Below are 23,004 nucleotides of genomic sequence, written 5' to 3'. Positions count from 1 at the left end.
TTTATTTTTGGTTACATAGTGCTACAATGTTGTTAGAATATTTTCTTTTGTATCTACAAGTTCTATCAGATAAATTTTAGTGGACACATTATTTTACATGTATTATTATAATTTTTTTGTAAACATGAACTTCTTTTTGGATCAAGAAAAATTCAAACAAATCTTTCGGTTCACTCACATGCAAAAAAACCTTACTGTGTGACTTGAAAATGATATTTTACAATATTTTCATGCAGAATCTTCAAAGATTTGATGTAAGAATTTTATGCCTTGTAGTTTTTTGTTGTCTTAAGTGTTTTGAATTGGTAAACATCAAAACAAAAGGAGTATACTTACGACATCAACAGAACTCCATAAAGATCAAAATATTGGTTTGTTCCTGCAAAAAAGGCAAATATCAATATTAAATTAAAATAAATGTGGATAGTGTCCACATGTGGACACAGATGATGCCCCCACTTGCATATCATATAGTTATAAAGGGACATAACTGAAGAACAGTAAAAGTGATGCTACCTTAATTTGAACTTGATCTGAGTTTTGTGGTAATAAGCATTGTGTGTAAGTCTCATAACATTTGGTTGAGGCTAACTTAAGTAGAGAACAGAAACTAAAAATTCAGCAACTTTTCTATTTGTAAACATGCATAACTCTAGAATGGTTGTGTATAAGTTTTATAACATTTGGTTGAGACAAACTAAAGTTGGAGAACGGAAACTAAAAATACAGCAATTTTTATGTTTATAAAAGGGACATAACTCAAGAATGGTAAAAGTGTCGCCACCAAATTTCATGCTTAATCTGTATTATGTAGTAATAAGCATTGTGTATAAGTTTCATAACATTTGGTGGAGGCAAACTAAAGTTATAAAACGGAAACAAAAAAGTTGTACTTGATCTTAGTTTTGTGGTAATGAATATTGTGTATAGGTTTCATAATGTTTGGTTGGGGCAAACTTAAGTTACAGAATGGAAACTAAAAATTTTGCAATCTTTCAATTTATAAAGGGGCATAACTCAAAAATGGTTAAAGTGACACTATCCAAATTCAACTTGATCTGTGTTTTATCAGTGGAAGTCAAAATTAAACATTGCATTATATAAAGCATTGATTGTAGATGATTCAACTATAATCATGGACAAAGGAAGATAACTCCAATTTTAAAAATAACTTGATATTTAGAAGAAAATAAAAATTTTGCAATTTTTCCATTTATAAAGGGGCATAACTCTAGAACGGTTTAAAGTGACGCCACCAAAATTCAAACTTGATCTGTGTTTTGTGGTAATGAGCATTGTGTGTAAGTTTCATAACATTTGGTTGAGGCAAACTTAAGTTAGAGAACGGAAACGAATAATTTAGCAATTTTTCCATTTATAAAGGGTCATAACTCAAGAACGGTAAAAGTGATGCCCCCAAAATTCACACTTGATCTGTGTTTTGTGGTAACAAGCATTGTGTATAAGTTTCATACTATTTGGTTGAGGCAAACTTAAGTTAGAGAAAGGAAACTAAAAATTTTGCAATTTTTCCATTTATAAAGGAGCATAACTCTAGAACGGTTAAAGTGACGCCACCAAAATTCAATCTTGATCTGTGTTTTGTGGTAATAAGCATTGTGTATAAGTTTCATAATATTTGGTTGAGGCAAACTTAAGTAAGGGAACGGAAACTAAAAATTTTGCAATTTTTCCATTTTTAAAGGGGCATAACTCTAAACGGTTTAAGTGATGCCACCAAAATTCAACTAAATCTGTGTTTTGTGGTAACAAGCATGGTGTATAAGTTTCATACTATTTGGTTGAGGCTAACTTAAGTTACAGAACGGAAACTAAAAATTTTGCAATTTTTCCATTTATAAAGGGCATAACTCTAGAACGGTTAAAGTGACGCCACCAAAATTCAAACTTGATCTGTGTTTTGTGGTAATAAGAATTGTGTATAAGTTTCATAATATTTGGTTGAGGCAAACTTAAGTGAGAGAACGGAAACTAAAAATTTTGCAATTTTTCCATTTATAAAGGGGCATAACTCTAGAATGGTTAAAGTGACGCCACCAAAATTCAAAGTTGATCTGTGTTTTGTGGTAACAAGCATTGTGTATAAGGTTCATACTATTTGGTTGAGGCAAACTTAAGTAAGAGAACGGAAACTAAAAATTTTGCAACTTTTCCATTTATAAAGGGGCATAACTCTAGAACGGTTAAAGTGACACCACCAAAATTCAAACTTGATCTGTGTTTTGTGGTAACAAGCATTGTGTATAAGTTTCATAATATTTGGTTGAGGCAAACTTAAGTAAGGGAACGGAAACTAAAAATTTTGCAATTTTTCCATTTTTAAAGGGGCATAACTCTAAACGGTTTAAGTGATGCCACCAAAATTCAACTTGATCTGTGTTTTGTGGTAACAAGCATGGTGTATAAGTTTCATACTATTTGGTTGAGGCTAACTTAAGTTACAGAACGGAAACTAAAAATTTTGCAATTTTTCCATTTATAAAGGGCATAACTCTAGAACGGTTTAAAGTGACGCCACCAAAATTCAAACTTGATCTGTGTTTTGTGGTAATAAGCATTGTGTATAAGTTTCATAATATTTGGTTGAGGCAAACTTAAGTGAGAGAACGGAAACTAAAAATTTTGCAATTTTTCCATTTATAAAGGGGCATAACTCTAGAACGGTTAAAGTGACGCCACCAAAATTCAAAGTTGATCTGTGTTTTGTGGTAACAAGCATTGTGTATAAGGTTCATACTATTTGGTTGAGGCAAACTTAAGTAAGAGAAAGGAAACTAAAAATTTTGCAACTTTTCCATTTATAAAGGGGCATAACTCTAGAACGGTTAAAGTGACACCACCAAAATTCAAACTTGATCTGTGTTTTGTGGTAACAAGCATTGTGTATAAGGTTCATACTATTTGGTTGAGGCAAACTTAAGTTAGAGAACAGAAACCAATTTTGGGACGTACGTACTGACGGACGGACGTTCGTACGTACAGACGGACAAGGATAAAACTTAATGCCCCCACCGATACGGCGGGGCATAAAAAATTTATATATTTGTGTGTACTTAGAGAAGTTTCTTTAATTATTAGGCAATAGAGTTGAACCTTTTGTTTTTCACTCTGTTGTGTCAATAACTGAGATAAGTCAAAGGTATTTTCTCAGTCTCAACTATTAACTGGGTCTTGCTTACCTCAGATTGCAATTACAGAATTGCCTGTACTTATAACTTACCCCAAGCAAAATCAAAGAAAGTCACATCAAACGTCAACTTCTCAATTCTAATCTTAAGCAGAAAATTACATGGATCAAGTTCAATAGAGCTTTCGAATGTAGAACTGAGTAAATCTATGTCCTGACAACATCTAAATGAGGTACAAGATGCTGGGATATAACAATGGGTGTTGTTAGGTAGGACTGGCTTGTTGACAACATTTCCACATCCTGTAAAAAATAACATTCAAATTGATTTGTTTTGTGTTCATCTTTTTCCTCCTTATGTGTTTTTGTTTTGTGTTCATCTTTTCCTCCTTATGTGTTTTTGTTTTGTGTTCATATTTTCCCTCCCTACGTGTTTTTGTTTTGTGTTCATCTTTTTCCTCCTTATGTGTTTTTGTTTTGTGTTCATCTTTTTCCTCCTTATGTGTTTTTGTTTTGTGTTCATCTTTTCCCTCTGTGTGTTTTTGTTTTGTGTTCATCTTGTTCTTATCCCTCAATTTTGCACTTGAGAGTTACTATATCCTTAACTTATCTTTGCCATTGTTATTTACATAACCCTTTAACCGTTTTTTTTTGTGTTCATCTTTTCCCTCCCTACATGTTTTTGTTTTGTGTTCATCTTTTCCCTTCTTATGTATTTTTGTTTTGTGTTCATCTTTTCCCTCCTTATGTGTTTTTGTTTTGTGTTCATCTTTTCCTCATTATGTGTTTTTGTTTTGTGTTCATCTTTTCCCTCCTTATGTGTTTTGTTTTGTGTTCATCTTTTCCCTCCCTAGTGTCTATCTTTTCCCTCTTGATGTGTTTTTGTTTTGTGTTCATCTTTTCCTTCATGTGTTTTTGTTTTTGTGTTCATCTTCTTCCTCCTTATGTGTTTTTGTTTTGTGTTCATGTTTTCCCTCCTTATGTGTTTTTGTTTTGTGTTCATCTTTTCCTCCTTATGTGTTTTTGTTTTGTGTTCATCTTTTCCTCCCTATGTGTTTTTGTTTTGTGTTCATCTTTTCCCTCTTGATGTGTTTATGTTTTGTGTTCATATTTTCCCTCCTTATGTGTTTTTGTTCATCTTTTCCCTCCCTAGTGTTCATCTTTTCCCTCTTGATGTGTTTTTGTTTTGTGTTCATATTTTCCCTCCTTATGTGTTTTTGTTTTGTGTTCATCTTTTCCCTCCCTACATGTTTTTGTTTTGTGTTCATCTTTTCCCTCTATGTGTTTTTGTTTTGTGTTCATCTTTTCCCTCTATGTGTTTTTGTTTTGTGTTCATCTTGTTCTTATCCCTCAATTTTGCACTTGAGAGTTACTATATCCTTAACTTATCTTTGCCATTGTTATTTACATAATCCTTTTAAACATTTCACAATTTCCGTGTCCAGGCTTAGTGATGAAATTTAACTAATTGGACAAAAACTATTTGACTCAAAGCTAATACAAGTTAATGAACTTATCAACCCCTCTATATTGTTTGCCAAAGAAAGAATTATTTGTTTGAAAATTTTTCATATATTTCTGGTATATGTCGTATAAAAATCTTGTAAAAACTTGCCATCATTCCATCTGCTAGAATGTGGTACATATGACCCGTTCAGTCTAGAACATGGAGAGTCTATAAGATAGTCTCCTAGCCCTAATTCTTTGATCAGTCTGGCAATATCTACAGGATATAGTAAGGCTGTTGGTCCTATATCATTCTCTATTCTCCATGCAGCCAAAGAGAAATCTGAAAGATAAAGGATTGGATGTCACAATACTGATGTCAGAATGTTTTTTATTTCTGTTAAAATTCATTATATATATTTATCTAGTTTCTTACATTAGAAATGTCTTAGAATTTATTGGTATTTCCCCCATCAGAGGTGTTGATCTGAATTTTGAAATTCTTCATTATATAAACTGAACACCTCAAAACAGGCATTCAAACGAGTTAAGTAGTATTTAAGCACATAATATACTCATTCAAACAATATAGTAGCAGATTAAAAGCACTTGTGACAATATAAGAGGCATATCAGGTCCTCTTGCGCATAAAATCCCCCTTGCAGATTTTGAAAAGTTTGCAGGTGTCAGAATACCCTAAATTGTTGGTGGCAGTAACATAGATGTTCCTACACTTTAAATTTGCTCATATTTCCTATCTGTTTCCACATGGAAAATGCTATATTTTCTTGTAAAGTTTTGACATTAAGGTAAATATTTACATGAATTATTTCCTAAATGAAGATCTTACCACACTCAAGTGACATCAATAAAAGGTTGATGTTGCATACACTTAATTCACACTGTTTAAAAAATGTTCTGATTCATGGTGAGAAAAATATGATGAAATTTTCATAAATGTTAGTTATGTGTGTAAACTGGAAACTTAAGAACGATAAATGTGAAAATGCTACACACAGTAAAGAGTTTTCACCAAATTTCAGGAAGCTAATATGAGTAACTGGACACCTATTACATTTCAATGTGTGATATCTCAGTTTAAACTTTAAATTGGAATTTATTATAAAAAGTTCACATCATAATGAACAATTATGAGACCACAACATCACAGCAAACTAAATTAAACCAAAACTTTAACCTGATATTGGAAAAAAGAACAGTCGATGGACAAATAGATCAGAAAACTTTATCATTTCATTTTGTTACCAAAGCAAATAAAAAAAAAATTGCAAGGTTGAATTTGGAGTTTTTCTTCCCCAAAATACAGATTTCTATTCATAATTACTATAAGATATCCACAATACTTTCATACCTGTTTGAAAAAAGCCTGTCTGCCATTTGCAAGGCTTCTTGGGAAGGAAAGTTTTATGAAACATAGAACTGTTAAGTTCACATGGTCCTGCTGACTCAAAACAGACACTAACATTCATATCAACAAGATACTGGTGGTCACTTTCTAGGTCATACACAACATACCTAAAAAGTAATGTACTATGAATTAAATGTGTAGCAAGGTGTGTTTCACTCAAAACAGAAACTGACATAATTTCATAATTATATTCCCACATAACCTGTAACCCAAGTGAATTTTGTATCACAAAATGATTCATTTGCACAAATGCATAACTAAGCCTTTTATGAAAAAAAGGTCATGCTGACCTTCCTTGCTAGCTTGATTGACATTTGGGTTAATTCTAGTACATTTGTACTTAATAAAGGCCACGATATGGATTGAGGGCTTTGGTCTCCCAAAAAAATTCAGACATAAAGAAAAGAAGATTTGGGACAGAAGCTATTTGTTCATTTCATTTTTCACCTGCAAACAGACCTTCAAAATTTAGAAATCCAGGAAAACTTGTAAAAAATAAATTATTCAAACTCCTTTGAAATAGGAATTTCAATCAAGGAATATTTTTTTAATAACTTTTTTTTGCAACAAAAAGTGAAGTCTGCACTGTTGGAGGAATGATTAAAAAGTTGTAATGACTGGATAATTAAAATCTAGCAGCTAACATTACAACCCTATTTAGGAAGAGAACATATAAAGGTCAGAAGAATATGAAATTTACCTATGCTATGCAAGGAAGAAGCAATTACTAATTCTAAATTTTGTTAGACTTGAAAGAGGACATACAATGTCCAGCATTTATGGTTGGCAGGCTAAAAAAAAACATCAATGTGGTAAAAACATAAAAACAATTGTTATATTTAGTTCCATTAAAACAAGCACTTACTCTACTCTCAAGATGTTCTCCAAATAAAATTTCTGTAAAATACCTGAAAGGAGGAATAAAAAAAAATATGTAAACATTTAAAAAAACAATGAAAAACAGAAGATTTTTTATTATTTATGTTTGTATGGTCAACATGGAAAAATTATAAAACCAATAAAACGTTAAATTGCAAATTTGTGTCTGACTTTGATTTAACAGTTCAGACATTTTCAGTTTTCGAGTGCATGATTTTCTTGCTGTGTTAAGGACCCATAGGTGGCCTTGGGCTGTTTTCTGCTCTTTGGTTGGGTTGTAGTCTCTTTGACACATTCCCTGTCTCCATTGTCAATTTCATTAAAAATATTCTGTTTCATTTAAAAGATTATTTTTTTTCTTTCCAAATACAGTACGGGGTAAATAGAAAATCAATTCCTTACCAAATCCAAAACCATACAAACTGGTGTTGTGGACATAATTCTCAATCCTGATAGACATTGACTGGTCACAGGGGTCAAGTTCAAGGTCAATACTAACAGTTCTATTTATAGTTCCTACAGTTAGACAACAGGTGGCACTGGTACACTGTGACAGCAGACGACAGCTTGTATTGGAATCCAGAACTGGTATGTTTGAAGTTGTCAGGGTACAATCTGAATACATAAATTAAAAACTTCCTTTCTGTGGATGAGAATTTCATATTAGTTGATTATTCTAAATAAAATAAAATACTCAAGTTTCCTCTTTGGTTCACCATTGGTAAAAAAAAAATTGTCCACTGACTTTAAATATGTAAGCTTTAGAAAATTGAAAAAAAAACAAAGGGACTGTTAACAAGGTAAGAAATAATTACTGTAAATTCAGAAATTATTGTGTGCACTTATTATTGCAGTTTTTGAATAATGGACAATAATGCAAGATTAATTATTGCGATTTCAGGAAAATTTGACTTAAGAGATATGTATCAGATATCAGAATGCTGGTTCTTATTATTGCGATACTCACCCGGCCCAGTCCCAATATTCGCATTAATAAAAACCTCACAACAATTTCTGAATTTACAGTACCGTCCAATTTATATTAAGAATGTTTACGATGTCTTAGTCATTTTGTTTTGTACATTACTTCATATCGTGTAATTCCTAAAGTAGGTGGTTCCTTCCGGACACTCTGGTTTCTTCCACTAATAAAAAAAACTCACTGCCTTGAAATAGCACTATAGTGCTGAAAGTGGTGTCAAACATCAACCAATCAATCATATAGTGTAATACATTTGAGTTTCACTGAAATCTATCACACTTATTAAGAGGAGTTTGTCATATACGCAGATAGACAGATATATGACCCTTCTTGCCAAATTTGTTTGCAAAAAGCATAAATACACAGACAAATATGAATTCAGTTATACATTAATTATTTCTGTCTGTGATTGTATAATAATACATCTTCATACTGTATAGTAAGTAACTTACCATTGATCCACCCATCAGTACTTGTAAATCCTGACCTATCACACTGGACATCTTTCATGTGACTTACCATTGATCCACCCATCAGTACTTGTAAATCCTGACCTATCACACTGGACATCTTTCATGTAAGTAACTTACCATTGATCAATCCATCAGTACTTGTAAAGCCTGACCTATCACACTGGACATCTTTCATGTAAGTAACTTACCTTTGATCCACCCATCAGTACTTGTAAAGCCTGACCTATCACACTGGACATCTTTCATGTAAGTAACTTACCATTGATCCACCCATTAGTACTTGTAAATCCTGACCTATCACACTGGACATCTTTCATGTAAGTAGCCATGTTGGTCTCCTTCAATAATTGTACTATACCATAGTTAAGTAACGGCAATGGAAGTTCATTCTCTGCTGCCCAAGCTATCAGTGAAAAGTCTGCAAGGGAGATTCAGAAATACTTTATAGCATTAATAGGAAAATGTTTTTAAAGACATTTACTTTTTGTGGAGACTTGATATTTCTTTCCTACCAGTACACAGTACTATTGAAGATTTCTTATCTATTCCCTTAGTAAAACTGCTTCTATCACTGTTTGGTATTGGCATGATTTACTTATACGTTTTGTCTGTAAATTTCTACTTTAAAATTATGTTATCCTATCATCACTAAAGTTTGAACTCCTAAAATATTTGTAATACCATAAACACTTGTTTTGCACATAAAAAAAATTCAACTATTCATAAATTTCATGCATCCTAATTACTTATCTGGATTTACCTTAATCAGGAACCCTTAAAGCTGAATGTCTAAAAACCAAGAATGTAACAGTTGAAGAGCTGTATGACCAAAAAAAGATTTAAAAATAATAGCCAAATCCATGTAAGGTTAACTTTGTCTTACGGAACTGAAACCTTTGTTTCTTAATAATTCATAAATTTATAAACAGGCAATAGAAGGAAATTTTTATCATACATTTTTTTCGACAAAGATTTATTGAATGCTGAAGGATGTTCCCTACTCTGTTTCAAAATAACAAGCTTTATAAAAGACTGTGATAAATTGATAGTATATAAATAAAAGAACTAAAATAGCAGTTAAAAATGAAGGGTCTATTTTTGAGATATAAGCCATTGAAAATTTGGTGGGAAATGATTATCTCTAGACTTTTCATACATTTGAAAACAAGAGGAGCAATATCCTTAATTGAAATTCAGTAACTGATTCAAGAAGAGTAACAGACACAAAATATGAAAATAATTTCAAAATTTAGAATCATCTCCCATATTTTAGTATTAAAGTTATGTAATTTAGATCATGTCACACTATGTTTGAACAAGTTCTTCATTGTATATTTAGTAGCCTAGAAGATAAATCTTGCCTGGAATATTATTATCTTTGGTTAGGTCACATACACCTTTAGGGAACATTGTAAAACTTGCCTGGAATATTATAATCTTTGGTAAGGTCACATACACCTTTAGGGAACATTGTGCCGTCTGCTACTGTCCTCTCAACAGTACAATTCGTAGTTTCAAAACACAGGCTTAGATTTGCAGTAATTGCATACATTTCTTTACTGGCCAGATCTTCAATGATGTAACTACAGTACACAATTAATTAGAAGAAATGCCTAATTTCAAAGTTATATGTATTTATTTATAAACATTACATCATGACTGGCAAATATGACCGTTTCTGAACCCTTGGTCCAAACACAAACCTTCTTTATTCAACCCAATTATCATTAATATTATGTTAAATTTTTTACTTCAATAGTTCATAAAAACAGTTTATTCAAAACAATATGTTTGTCATACCCTTTTAAGCATATTTCAAAATAAAGAAAATCTATATACTGCATACTTACTCAATTCTAAAAGCTCCATTCAAGTAGAACTGGTTCTTGGTTCCTGAAAATAAAAAAAACTCACATTTAACATATTCAATGATTGATTTTTGGCTTCCTTAATACACATTCTCAATCAACACATTAGATAAAATTTAGCAAGAATGAAGTGCAAAAGATAATTCAATGTTTCTTTCTCAAAATACAAAGAGAATGTATACAAAAAAAACCAAACCCAACAACAAAAATCACCTAGAATAAGCTATTAATGCATAGAACAGTTTTATTACTCATGTCAATTCTAGCAACCATTTCTTATACAGATTATTTTACAATAATAATAATAGAAAAGTTTTTACAATGACAATAATGTAATAATACATCAATTATACTTTCATTTCTAGTGTCAATAGCTATGAAGACATGGTATTGTAATATTTCAATTCATACATTATGACGTCATACATTTATTGTGCCTATCACAATATGTAGGCTCATGTTAAACTTTTGTTAACTGTTTGGATGATGGACATTTATGCAGAAACTAGTCAACATAATAAAAGTTATACCTTGAGTTCTATTAAGGGTTGTTAAATGGTAAGATAGTTCTATAGACATATTCAACAACCTTGCATACCTTACATATTCACTCCTTGGATCAGTGCTTACAAATAGACTTGTTGGTTCTGAAATCAAATAAGGATTAAAAGTATTGATTCTATTTATACATAAAATTAACACACTTACCAAAACTCAAATCCACCAGATATATAACATATTCAAGTTCTTCAATCACCAAGGTCAAGGTGAAATTACAGGCATCAATATATATACCAAAGACAAAAGACCTTGTCAGACGTGTGGCCTCAACACAACATCTAAACCCTGTACAGTCGCTTATAGAAATACAGTTGGTCTCTGTTGTCGAAGAGGTGACTGTTTCTGTGATGTTACAACTGGTACCATTACAAGTTCCTCCTCTAAGTAGGTCAATGGAACCAGTATCATAAAGGTTATAGTAATTTTCTACTGCAGCACATTCTTAAATAATAAACATTAAATTTGAAAGTTTACATTTTTTCACTTTAACAAAAAATAACAAATGTCATAAACAGGATGAATGAATTGAATTTTAATTTAATATAAAATGAATATGCTTAATATCAATATGATCAATAATATACCTTAATATTTCTCCTGTGTCTCATTCATGTGATTTTATGAAAGTGGTTTATACACGTATCATTGTTTTTGTTGCTATGGCCAATGAGATAAGACCATATGCAACTTTGCAACTTTTCTGTCTTCTATAGTAATTTGTAACTTTATCAGTAGAAGATTGACTGATTGATTTTTTTGTGTTTTTCACCACTTTCAGCACTATGGGCTATTTTGAGGTGGCCAGTTAATATTGGTGGAAGACAACTGTTATATACAGTCTGCTGCAAATTAGGTTAACCTGTCAAAGAGCAGATAAACAGTTACTTGTAACAATCAAATCATAGGCTGATGCCTGCCAATACTTAAATGCAATGCTGTTATTTCCTTTAAGTTTACTCTATCCAATGTCAGTTGGATTTGTCTCAAAGGCAATCATACCACATCTCCTTATTTTATATCAAAGGAAAAAGTGGAAAATGGTTAAAAATAACTCTAATCACATGAAATGACACAATGTAAATGTAGAATAATCCAAAGACATGAATTGTTTATCAAATGCAATTAAAATTAGTAATTATTATCTGTTTATAATAAATGGTCCTTAAATTTTGCATAAGACTATTTCAGTTTTTCTGTTGAGTAAGAATAATACCTCTCTTCCAACCATCATGTCCCGGTGGAGTCCATGGTGAGGCATCCCTGTCACATGACGACTCACTCATAAATGGTGAAACCATCAGAGTGTTGAGGACTTGAGCCACAAAATAATCAGGGTATGGTGAAACATGAGTTAATCCTTTGTCATCGGCAAACAAAGATATGCTGAAATCTGAAAAGAACACAATAAAATCAGTATGAGTATGATAAATACAGGATAAAGCACTGTCAACTTGGATATAAAATAATCAGAAAAGAACACAAAAGTATTACAGCATGGAGAAACATTATGAAGCATTGTTATCTACAAACTTGGATAGTTTGAAAAATGGAACTGTAAAAAGTTATTAGAATTTATCAATTCATGCAATGGGGAAGGTTTGGCGCCAGTAAACATGTTTAACCCTGCCACATTCTGTATGTGCCTGTCCCAAGTCCGTAGCCTGCAGTTCAGTGGTTGTTGTTTGTTACTGTTTATCACATCTGTTTTTCTTTTATTGTTTTGAACATAAATCAGGCCGTTAGTTTTTCGTTTGAGTTGTTTTCCATTTGTCATTTTGGAGCCTTTTACAGCTTACTATGCGGTATGGGTTTTGCTCAATGTTAAAGGCCATACAGTGACCTATAGATTTTAACTTCTATATGTCATTTGGTCTCTGGTGGAGAGTTGTCTTATTGGAAATCACACCACATCTTATTTTTATCAATTTTCTAGTTAATATTTAGTGCTGGGGTTGGGTTTACAGATTGCACGTCTCTTTGATAAGTTAACATGTGTATACACTTTCAATCAATCTGTACTATATTTTTATATTTTTTTTACAAGTTGATTGTTATTGCCATCTATATATATCTATATACATAAAAAACAACAACTTCCAAATATCAATATTTACCTTTTGCAGGAAACTGAGTGTTGAAGTTACAATGCCCTTTGTTCAGTAATGAGTTTTCTAGGACAGGGATACTTTCAAGGTCACAAGGACCTCCATCTTCAAAGCAAATACTAACATTCATGTTGATCAGGAACTGTCTCTCATTGTACACATCATATACATTCAAACTGCAAAAAAACAAGGAAATGGGGAAACTGTTTTACTGAGGATAAACTAAACAATTTCTGGCGCTTTCGAAGCAGACTTAAATTTATTGCTTCTTTAAATTCAATATTTTAAAAAAATCTTTGGTAAAACTGTCAGGAACTACAATTTTTATGTTTTTGCAAAAAATTTCCTTTTTAGAATGTAAAGGACTATTGGTAATCTCCATTATTTAGGAAGTTTTAAACCAATCACAATGTTTTGGTGTACGCTTTTGAAAATATTACCCAGAATGCATTATATTCTGAATTGGTGAACTGTCATATATATGACTCAAATGGTGGATTCCAATACTAAATTTTGAAGGACCATATAAATGATAAATTCGGGTGATAATTAAGGACCACATAATTGGAACTGAAATAAACATGATTATTGATGATATTTAATTGGCTTCTTTCCACCTGTTGTGAAAAACGAATTTCCAAATTTGATTATCAAACTCCTATACAGAAACTGAAAATTCTCAGGAAACATTTTAGAGTGTACTTACTCCAGTCTAACGATTCCATTAAGCCATACATTCCAGATAGTTTCTGAAAAAAAATAAAAACAATTGATCCATTGTATATCTCATCCTCAGCATAAATCCAGTCTAACCCTGGCAGTGTTAGGCGCACTTTTTTGGAAGTTTTGGTCCTCAGTGCTCTTCAGCTTTGTACTTGTTTTGGCTTTCAACCTTTTTTCATCTGAGCGTCACTGGTTAGTCTTGTTTGGACGAGACGCACGTCTGGTGTATTAAATTTTAAACCTAGTACCTTTTCTTAGCTATTATTCGTGTGTTTCTTTGTACTATATGTTCTCCCATTTATTTGTATTGTAGTCATGTCATGCAATGTTGTCATTTTAATGTTATATTTAACATTGCCATAAAAGCGGGAGGTTTGGCATGCCACAAAACCAGGTTCAACCCACCATTTTTTTCTTAAAATGTCCTGTACCAAGTCAGGAAAATGGCCATTGTTATATTATAGATCGTTTCTGTGTGTGTTACATTTTTAATGTTGTGTTTTTGTTGAGTCGTTGATCTCCTCTTATATTTGATGCGTTTCCCTCAGTTTTAGTTTGTAACCCTGATTTGTTTTTATCTCTATCGATTTATGAGTTTCGAACAGCGGTATACTACTGTTGCCTTTATTTAAATCACATGACTTCCCTGGAATTTGAATCTGATAGTTAGCTGCTTAATGTCATGGGGCAAATAGACCATACATATTCAGGACAATTATATGTTAATAATAAAGAATTTAGGTACTAGATCGACATGTAAATGTGAATTTTTCACATATAGATATAAGATGATGTGGTATGAGTGCCAATGAGACAACTCTCCATCCAAGTCACAATTTGTAAAAGTAAACCATTATAGGTCAAAGTAAGGCCTTCAACACAGTATTCAGGCTTGTATAGTCCACGTTTTTTTCTCTTCAAAATTAATATTGCCAGGCAGGAGTGCTAATAATAGAGTACAATAAGCAAGAAATATTAGAGAAAAACCTGATTACACAATGTTTATGTTCCGCCATGTTCGTTATTGAAAATGTTGAGGGTGCCCTTATAATTTTCAAAACTATAAAAATTTACACCTTTGTAATGTCATTGGGTCAGAAACACAGGGACTTGGTTAGAGGATATAAAGGTTTTTAATCAATGTCTTTTGAACTTTTTTTACTTTGTATATATAAAGATGCCTTATGTTAAGAACTTCCCTTCTGTCATCATGGTCATACTGTGCAAGTACTTTTATTCGTGGGTATCAATTTTCGTGGTTTGAGAAATAGTTGCATGTTCGTGGGTTCTCAAATTCGTGGATTTTAGTTTTTTGAAAGAAACAAAAATTGAAGAATGTGAAGCAATCTGAAACGAAATCTCGTGAAAATAATCATATGTTGTTTTATAATAATTTCTGGGACAATGCAAAATTAATTACTTACCTAATCCATTTTAATATGCAATTTTAATTCATTCAAAATCCAATATTAACTGATAAATATCAAAATTAAAAGCTTCATTACATATTACTCATTTCTTTTCATAGCATAAACTAGAATCCACTTGTATTTACCGGAATGAAAAAAGTATATAAATCAGCCGGGAACAAATGTTGAAAATTCACAAAGAAAGAAGAAAATTTACCCCAAGGTTTATCCTGAATATGGACATTGAACATGTATCTGTCTATTCCAACTGTCATGTTATAGTGGCAGGGGTCAATGGTCAAAACAGTGTGGAAATATCTCTGCAGTCGGACAGATTCCACACAGCATTCCACAGTTGTGCAGCCTTCTGTTATTGTGCAGTTGATTGAATTTGGAAGTACAGGTAAATTTTCAGCAGACTCAGGACAGGCTAAAATAAAAGAAAGGCATTAACATAAAGATCCAATACGGACCTAAAATAGTACTGTGGTTTCATTAATATTCATTGGATACCAGTTTTAGTGGATTTTTGTGGGTAAAAGTTAACCACGAATTAAAATTTCAATGAAGTACAAATTTACTATAGTTATGTAATTTTTCCTCCATCCGTAAAAATTGGTATGAAAATAAATGAATCCGCAGTTGTGAGATCTAGATAAAGAAAAACAGTGTTTTTTAATTATGATAGTATCTGCAGCATGTGACAGGAGAGACCCACATACATAAAGACAAGCAGTGAATTACAAACAACCATTACATGCATCTGGAAATTATAAAATATCATGGTGATAATATGAAAAATATAGTAAAATTTTATCTGCTAATTCAAGACGCTCTTAATAATTTCTACTATTTTGATGTTATAAATCAAATTAGACATTACCATCAAAAGACAAACATTTCCTAAATTGTTGCAAGATTTTATATAAATGTGGCTTTTCACATGATTTAAGTCTGATAGAAAACTGTAGAAGAAAAAGGAGATGACACAATAACACCAGACCAGTGTTTTAATGATCCATTGTAACAGGGAAACATTTTTGATAATCATGTTACAATCATTTGATGCTGGGATTGATATTTCTGCATATCCTTGTTTCAATCAGATCATTTAGGATATTTCCAGACAGGCCTGGGATACAGATTTAAGACAATCAGCCTACAATACTTACTATCATTCCATCCACCAGACATCTGACATTGGTATGGAGAGTTTAGGAAATTAAATATGTCTAATGCCTCCATTAAGTCCTGTTGAGCATCTCCAGACAGGGATACAGATGGAGTGTAACCAGTCTCTGTAAACCAGTTGGTCAGGGAAAAGTCTGTAAATAAAAAGTTCTATAATATATCATTTTTTTCATTTGATTGAAAAACCAAACTGATTGTAAAATAATCTTTATTGATTGGTTTATAAGTGGTTGTCTTATGTCATATTTTATTGTTTTAAAAGAAATCGACATTGATGTCAGATCTTTGTTTAAGTGCCAGTCTTTGTAAGAATCATGCAATTTTGAAAAAATTCAAAACATTATCGAAAAAACCCATCGACCTAACCACCCAATTTGAAGTTACCCTGATCCTGAGTTAGAAATGGTAGGTCTTTCTTTTCTGCGTGTCTGGTAATTCAAGAAATCTCTAGATAACTTTTGGTTAAAATGATAGCAAATTACTGAGTTAGCTCCCCTTAATTATTAATTTTTAGTGCATTTCAACCAAATTATATCTTGAATTACCAGAACAGGAAATGGAAATGAATATTAAACTCCTGCACCATTATACATTTTGAACATAAATTAATGTCAACTTGAGTGGGTTTTTGTTTGTCATGTTTTCACCACTGCCTGATTCTTAGGCAGATTGGCACTTAATTTATACAGCAAAATAAGTAGTAAATTAACTCATTATAGATACCAGGATTAAAATTTTGTAAGCCAGACTCAAGTTTCGTCTACAAAAGACTCACCTGTGACTATTGAATCATAAAGTTTAAAAGGCCTAATAAAGTATGAAGTTGAAGAGCACTTAGGACCCAAAATTCTGAAAGATTTTGCCAAATACAGCTATATAAGGTAATTTATTCCTGGGTTAGAAAACCCTTAGTATTTCAGAAGAGTCAAAGTTTTGTAAACAGTTAATTGAAAATTATGGCCATATCAATGATAATTCATGTCAACACTGAAGCGCTGACTACTGGACTTATTAATAGAAATAGATGTGTAAAGTATAAACATACCATCTACAGCAAAATGAGTAGTGAGATTACATGGCTGTTTGTGCAGGATGACATTCTTCAACACAGTGACTTCTAAGTTACATGGATTAGTGATGTCCCAACAGATATGTACTTCCATGTTAACAACATAGCTCTCTTCATACACTAAATCCTCTACATCAAACCTGTAACAAATAATATATTCTTATTGAATTGGCATCATTCCATGTTTATATGGAGACCTTGTTGATAAATATTCCGTATCTACTTCACAAATAATACATGATGGTATTGAAGTATAGATTCTAGGTACTGACGTTGTTTATCATCTTAAATACATGTTATAGTGTTCTTTTATTTGTCTTTGTAAATTATTACCTTTACTGTTTAGTCAATTTTTGGTAATATTCCTTTGGAGTGGCTCGGTACTTATACATCTTGTCATTGTGTTATTGTGCTATGGTCAATTTTTGTATTCTTGTCTTTCATTTTTACTTATGTGCTTTGTCCATATGTCTTTTTGTTTTTCTTTGTTGATATATTTGTTTGTTTTCATTGTGATTAAGTTTATAACATAATGTTGACTGCTGTACCCCTAATGCCTGTACCAAGTCAGGAATATGACAGTTGTTTACATTCATTTGATGTATTTGAGTTTTTGATTTTGCCATTTGATAAGGGACTTATGTTTTGAATTTTTCCTTGGAGTTCGATAATTTTGTTTTTTACTTTATTTTACCAAAATTTCAGATTTCAATTTTTCTAATAATTCCAATGTTGTATGTTTTTTTTCATAGGTGCTATGAAATTATATTGGTGAAGACTGGCATTTGGAAAAATACATGATACAAACTATATTTACACAATATAAAAAGAGGGGCGAAAGATACCAGAGGGACAGTCAAACTCACAGATCGAAAAACAAACATTGTGTTGCTCATGTTATTACAAATCCGGTAAAAAGTCTAATTTGGTAGGTCACATTCGTGGTGAAAAAGGAAGTGGATTGTAATTATGACATAAGAAACATATCAGATATCATCTGTGAAACGGTTATTCCATAATGGTCAACCAACTCGTGTTGGCGTCCGTAAACAGATATAGGAAGATGTGGTATGAGTACCGATGAGACAACTCTCCATCCAAGTTACAATTTATAAAAGTAAACCATTATAGGACAAGGTACGGCCTTCAACACGGAGCATTGGCTCACACCGAACAGTAAGCTATAAAGGGCCCCAAAAAATTACTAGTGTTTTACAAAGGGATGATTTCAACTTCACCATTTGGAACTCTTGGTTTAATAGCTTCCTTGTGAGCAGCAACCCTCTATCAAGGAAATCATGATGGGAAATACAAGCCCAGGAATATCGTATCAGTTGGGAGATATATACTCCGTTACAGGCACTGCTTGAATGTTGCTGCATAGAAATGGAAAGTTCACAATTGGAAAGCTGAAATCATCTCTTTTGTCGTAAAGTTTTGTTTTCAAGCGACCCTCATTGTCAATTTCTAGATGTAAGTCAAGATTTGAGGCAGACTTAACTGTATCTGTTGTATCCTTTATCTCTAGTTCGATGGGATAGATGCGTTCAACATAGTCACCAAATTTTGAATTATTTAGTGAGAGAACATCATCTATATAGCGGATGGTAAAGTTAAAGGATATTGCTAACTTCTTATCTTTCTTCCTAAGAAGTTCCTGTATAAGGTCAGCCTCATAATAATAAAGAAACAAGTCTGTAAGAAGAGGGGCACGATTGGTAATTGTGACGGGATTGCTTCCTTTCATTAGTAGATACTAAGTCAGCCGTAAGCGGTTGAGCTAAGAAAGTACTTCTTTAGCTCAGTCGGTTAGAGCCCTGCCTAGTAACACAGAGGACCCAGTGGAGACAATGTGATTTTGCATTGAGAATCATGCTCTCCCGTTACATTTGGTGCCCAACTAAGTAGCCTAGTAACACAGAGGACCCAGTGGAGACAATGTGATTTTGCATTGAGAATCATGCTCTCCCGTTACATTTGGTGCCCAACTAAGAAACCCACGGTAGTTAGAGAGGATTTCTAGCTAGGGTATGTGTGTGGGAGTCATATTGATCAACTCATCATAGATACCAGGATTGAAATTTTGTATTTGCGCCAGTTGTGCTGTTCGTCTACAAAAGATTCATCAGTGACGCTCGAATCAAAAAAAGTTAAAGAGACCAAATAAAGTACGAAGTTGATATGATGACTCTGGAGGTGGCGGAATTGTGACAGGATTGCTTCCCTTGATAGCTTAGTCGGTTAGTGCTGCCTAGTAACACAGAGGTCCCAGGTTGGAGTCCCAGTGGAGACGATGTGATTTTTCATTGAGAATCATGCTCTTCGGTTACATAATATTTTGTTTATTTGCTAAAATCACTTATTTTAAGAATTAATTTCCAAAAATGTATTTAAAAAAATATAACATTGTGGTCAGTTATCAAAGATTTATTTAAGTATAAATCCACTTTCTAGATTTCTACATTGGTCTTCAATAACAGCCCATTATTCAGTTCTCCTGCATCAGGTTAGAGATTATTTATTGAAATAAGTAGTAGTTGTTTTACGAGTCAATTTAACGTTTATTACTTTATATACTTACAAAATTCTGAATATACCCGATAGGTCAACTTCATAGCTCTTTTCTGAAACAAAATAGTAATGAACTGAATATAACTCCTGCTGTTATTAGATTGAAATGACAAATTAAATCTGTAAATCAAATTTAATAGAATATGCCAATAACTTTGACATTAGCATACCTGCCAACTTTCACGATTTAGCCGTGAACTACATGATTTTGACCCTTTGTCATGATTGCACGATCGTGATCATGAAGAAAGCTCTAAAACACGATTTTGTGACATTCTACAAGAAAAAATTGATTGTTCCCGATTTTGAACTTTTCCCAAGGGAAGACAATTGTGATCAGCCAATTAAAATAGTTGAACTCCTTTGTCTGTATGTCAGAATTGTACAATTCGTGATCATGGCAGATGAATTTTCATATGACAGAAGGCTCTTACACAGCTTAAGAAGAAAAGCATGGCTGATTGACAAAATTCAAAGATGCAATAGTTTATGGACATTGCACTTATTGTAACAGATCATACAGTGTTGTCATTCTTGTAATTAAATTACCAAATCATTTAAAGTATAATGTACTATCTTTCATTTTTCACAAGGAATCAGATGAATTTCCTTCTTTGTGCATATTTTTAAATTGGAAAAGTCAACAGTCACTTTAATATCCCTACACAAAAAAATATATCTTGGTATTTTAGCTACAGGTTCATCTTTTCTACACAATAATATAAGTACTAGAATCATGCAAATAAAAAGAAAAAGGCTTATAAGCTTATCATCAGTTTACCGTATAAAAAAAAGATATGACACTTTTTCTAGAGCACAAAACAGTGGCACTGCGCAAAAAATTGTAACCGTTGAAATTGTTGTCACGCACTAAAACCCCCATGGTAATTTTCAAAAGTTGGCAGGTATGCATTAGAAGAAAATTAAGTAGGTTTTTCAAGTTAGTAGTGATTTTTCCTTAACAAAATTTATGAAATCAAATCTATGAGATGATGCATTTTTACCAGTAATCATTTATTCACAATAATAAATACTTGCATTAATAAATGAATTTACAGTATTCATTTGCAGTGATGTCAGAATGATGAATAAAACAATAATCTATTAATTTTTTAATTTTTCAATATATTCAATTGCTAAATTTTACCAAAATCAAAGTCCAGCAGTGACACATCAAAACTGTAAAGTTCCACCCCAATCTGTAGTCGGTAGTTACAGGGGTTAAGATGTAGGAACAAATTATAATGTCTGAATGTTTCTGTGTCATACAAACAGCAATCTATATTCGTACATCTGTCGCTAACATGACAGATTAGCTGGTTACTCTGTATCAGCAATGTCGTAACACCAAGGCTGCATTCTGTAATGTAAAGAAGATAATCAGTTATAATATGGTGTGCTGCTTTTGTTTTGTAAACAAAACGTCAACGAAAATAAGATATACTGCTTTTTGATTTGTAAACAAAGTTACAGCAAAAAAATATTTAAAAAAAAATGACTGAAATTTATCTAAAATATGCTAGGAAAATTTTTAAATTGCATAAATACTTATAGCTTACATTTTCTCAAAATTCAAAAATATGCAAGTCAAAATTATGTTTCTCCCATACTCTTTCACCATGCAAAGCAAAATATCTATTATCATGCAGTAAAATTACTAACCATTAACCCAACCCTCTGTAGCTCCACTAAACATCCCTGTCGTCAAACTACACTGGTCTGCAACAACATATTCTGTAATTCTGTTTTCCTGCATCAGACTAGATATCTGCCATTCATTGAGTACAGCATTATCTGCCAGGCCATGACCAGTTTTCCATGACTTCAGGAAAAATCCTAAAACATGAAAACTAGGCATTTAATATATATTGGTATCAGCATAAAAACTAACCCCTGTTTCTCTGTTTTATTATGAATATAAATTTCAATAAATTTGTTCCGGTGATGGAGTGATCACAAACCTATAATCATTTTATAATTGAAAATAAATATTGGTTCCAGAACAAATTTTTTCATTAATTTTGTCTTGCACTTGTGGATTTATCATATAATTTCAAAATAACCTTTAACCTTACCTGAGCTGCAGTCGACCGATGAATTTACTAGTGCTGCTATTGTTGGTCCTAGATCACTATATACTGTCTTCACATAATAACTTGGATCAAAATAAGAAATGGCTTTTAATAAAGCATCATTTGCAGCATCTCCTATTGGTACCCCAATTATTCTTATTCCTGCTGTACTGCAGAGGTCAGATTGAATTTTGATATCTTCGTGATTTGCTGACCTTCCATCCGAAAGCACAACCAGGTAATTTTGAACAGCTGTTCGTCCACCAACACTTTCCATGAATTTATTATCACAGACATATTTGAGTACACCAACTGTGTTGGCAATTCCTGGGTCATGTTTTGTGTTCAAGATGCCATTCAAGATGGCTGCCTTGTCATAATTCATGTCAAATATAGTTCTATTAGTTGTCTGATTACCACCAAACACCACAAAGCCAACTCTTGTTAAATTAGCACCAATGGCCAGGTTGTTGACAGCTGAAGCTATGGCCTCTAAGGACTTGTTAAAATGTGATGAACCAACACTGATAGATTCATCAAGCAGGAAAACTAGGTCACCTAGCACATAGAGTGGACAGTCTGCAAAAAAGAACAGAAATGTAGGTCAATGTGATCTAAAAATCTGATGTTTTAGAAATGTAGGTCAATGTGATCCCAAATGTGATGTTTGAGAAATGCAGGTCAATGTGATTTTAAATGTGATGTTTTAGAAATGTAGGTCAATGTGATCTAAAATGTGATGTTTTAGATACATAGTTCAATGTAATCTAAAATGAGATTTTTTTAAATGAATCCGAATAAATAAGTGAAAATAAACATTGCAAGTCGTATAAACATTCATGTTAAATATATATTATTTATTTTCTTGGCTACAAATTTTCATGAATGGTATTTTCAAATATACTTGAGTTGATGGTTTTGGTTTTAAACAATGCTAGCAATTAAACTCATGGTTTACCTAAACGCACGAAATCCTTGAAAATTGGTAACCCATGAATAATACGAGACCACATTAATATAATTGTATCCATTGATTTGTACTACACAAGGTATTCTCATTCTTTCACAAACATTTAAA

The 23,004-nt window shown here is 32.3% G+C and overlaps 1 protein-coding gene across 1 annotated transcript in view; it reads right to left on the bottom strand.

Moving 5' to 3' along the window:
• Positions 1–23,004, bottom strand: part of LOC127720544 (uncharacterized) — a 170,438-nt gene that overhangs the window by 124,700 nt on the left and 22,734 nt on the right. The window contains exons 21-40 of the mRNA XM_052227137.1: positions 21,930–22,505; positions 21,517–21,690; positions 21,002–21,214; positions 19,865–19,907; positions 17,260–17,423; positions 16,196–16,348; positions 15,241–15,453; positions 13,598–13,640; positions 12,901–13,067; positions 12,000–12,176; positions 10,934–11,227; positions 10,208–10,250; positions 9,780–9,940; positions 8,617–8,775; positions 7,305–7,517; positions 6,889–6,931; positions 5,967–6,130; positions 4,764–4,937; positions 3,242–3,451; positions 337–379 (exon numbers count right to left, since the gene is read on the bottom strand). Of these exons, the coding sequence (XP_052083097.1) occupies positions 337–379; positions 3,242–3,451; positions 4,764–4,937; positions 5,967–6,130; positions 6,889–6,931; positions 7,305–7,517; positions 8,617–8,775; positions 9,780–9,940; positions 10,208–10,250; positions 10,934–11,227; positions 12,000–12,176; positions 12,901–13,067; positions 13,598–13,640; positions 15,241–15,453; positions 16,196–16,348; positions 17,260–17,423; positions 19,865–19,907; positions 21,002–21,214; positions 21,517–21,690; positions 21,930–22,505 (3,427 nt within the window). The remainder of the gene's footprint in view (positions 1–336; positions 380–3,241; positions 3,452–4,763; positions 4,938–5,966; positions 6,131–6,888; positions 6,932–7,304; positions 7,518–8,616; positions 8,776–9,779; positions 9,941–10,207; positions 10,251–10,933; positions 11,228–11,999; positions 12,177–12,900; positions 13,068–13,597; positions 13,641–15,240; positions 15,454–16,195; positions 16,349–17,259; positions 17,424–19,864; positions 19,908–21,001; positions 21,215–21,516; positions 21,691–21,929; positions 22,506–23,004) is intronic.

This window comes from Mytilus californianus, unplaced genomic scaffold (genome assembly GCF_021869535.1).
Source record: "Mytilus californianus isolate M0D057914Y unplaced genomic scaffold, xbMytCali1.0.p SCAF_11, whole genome shotgun sequence".
Taxonomy (NCBI): domain Eukaryota; kingdom Metazoa; phylum Mollusca; class Bivalvia; order Mytilida; family Mytilidae; genus Mytilus; species Mytilus californianus.
This window is presented reverse-complemented; position numbering and strand designations above follow the sequence as displayed.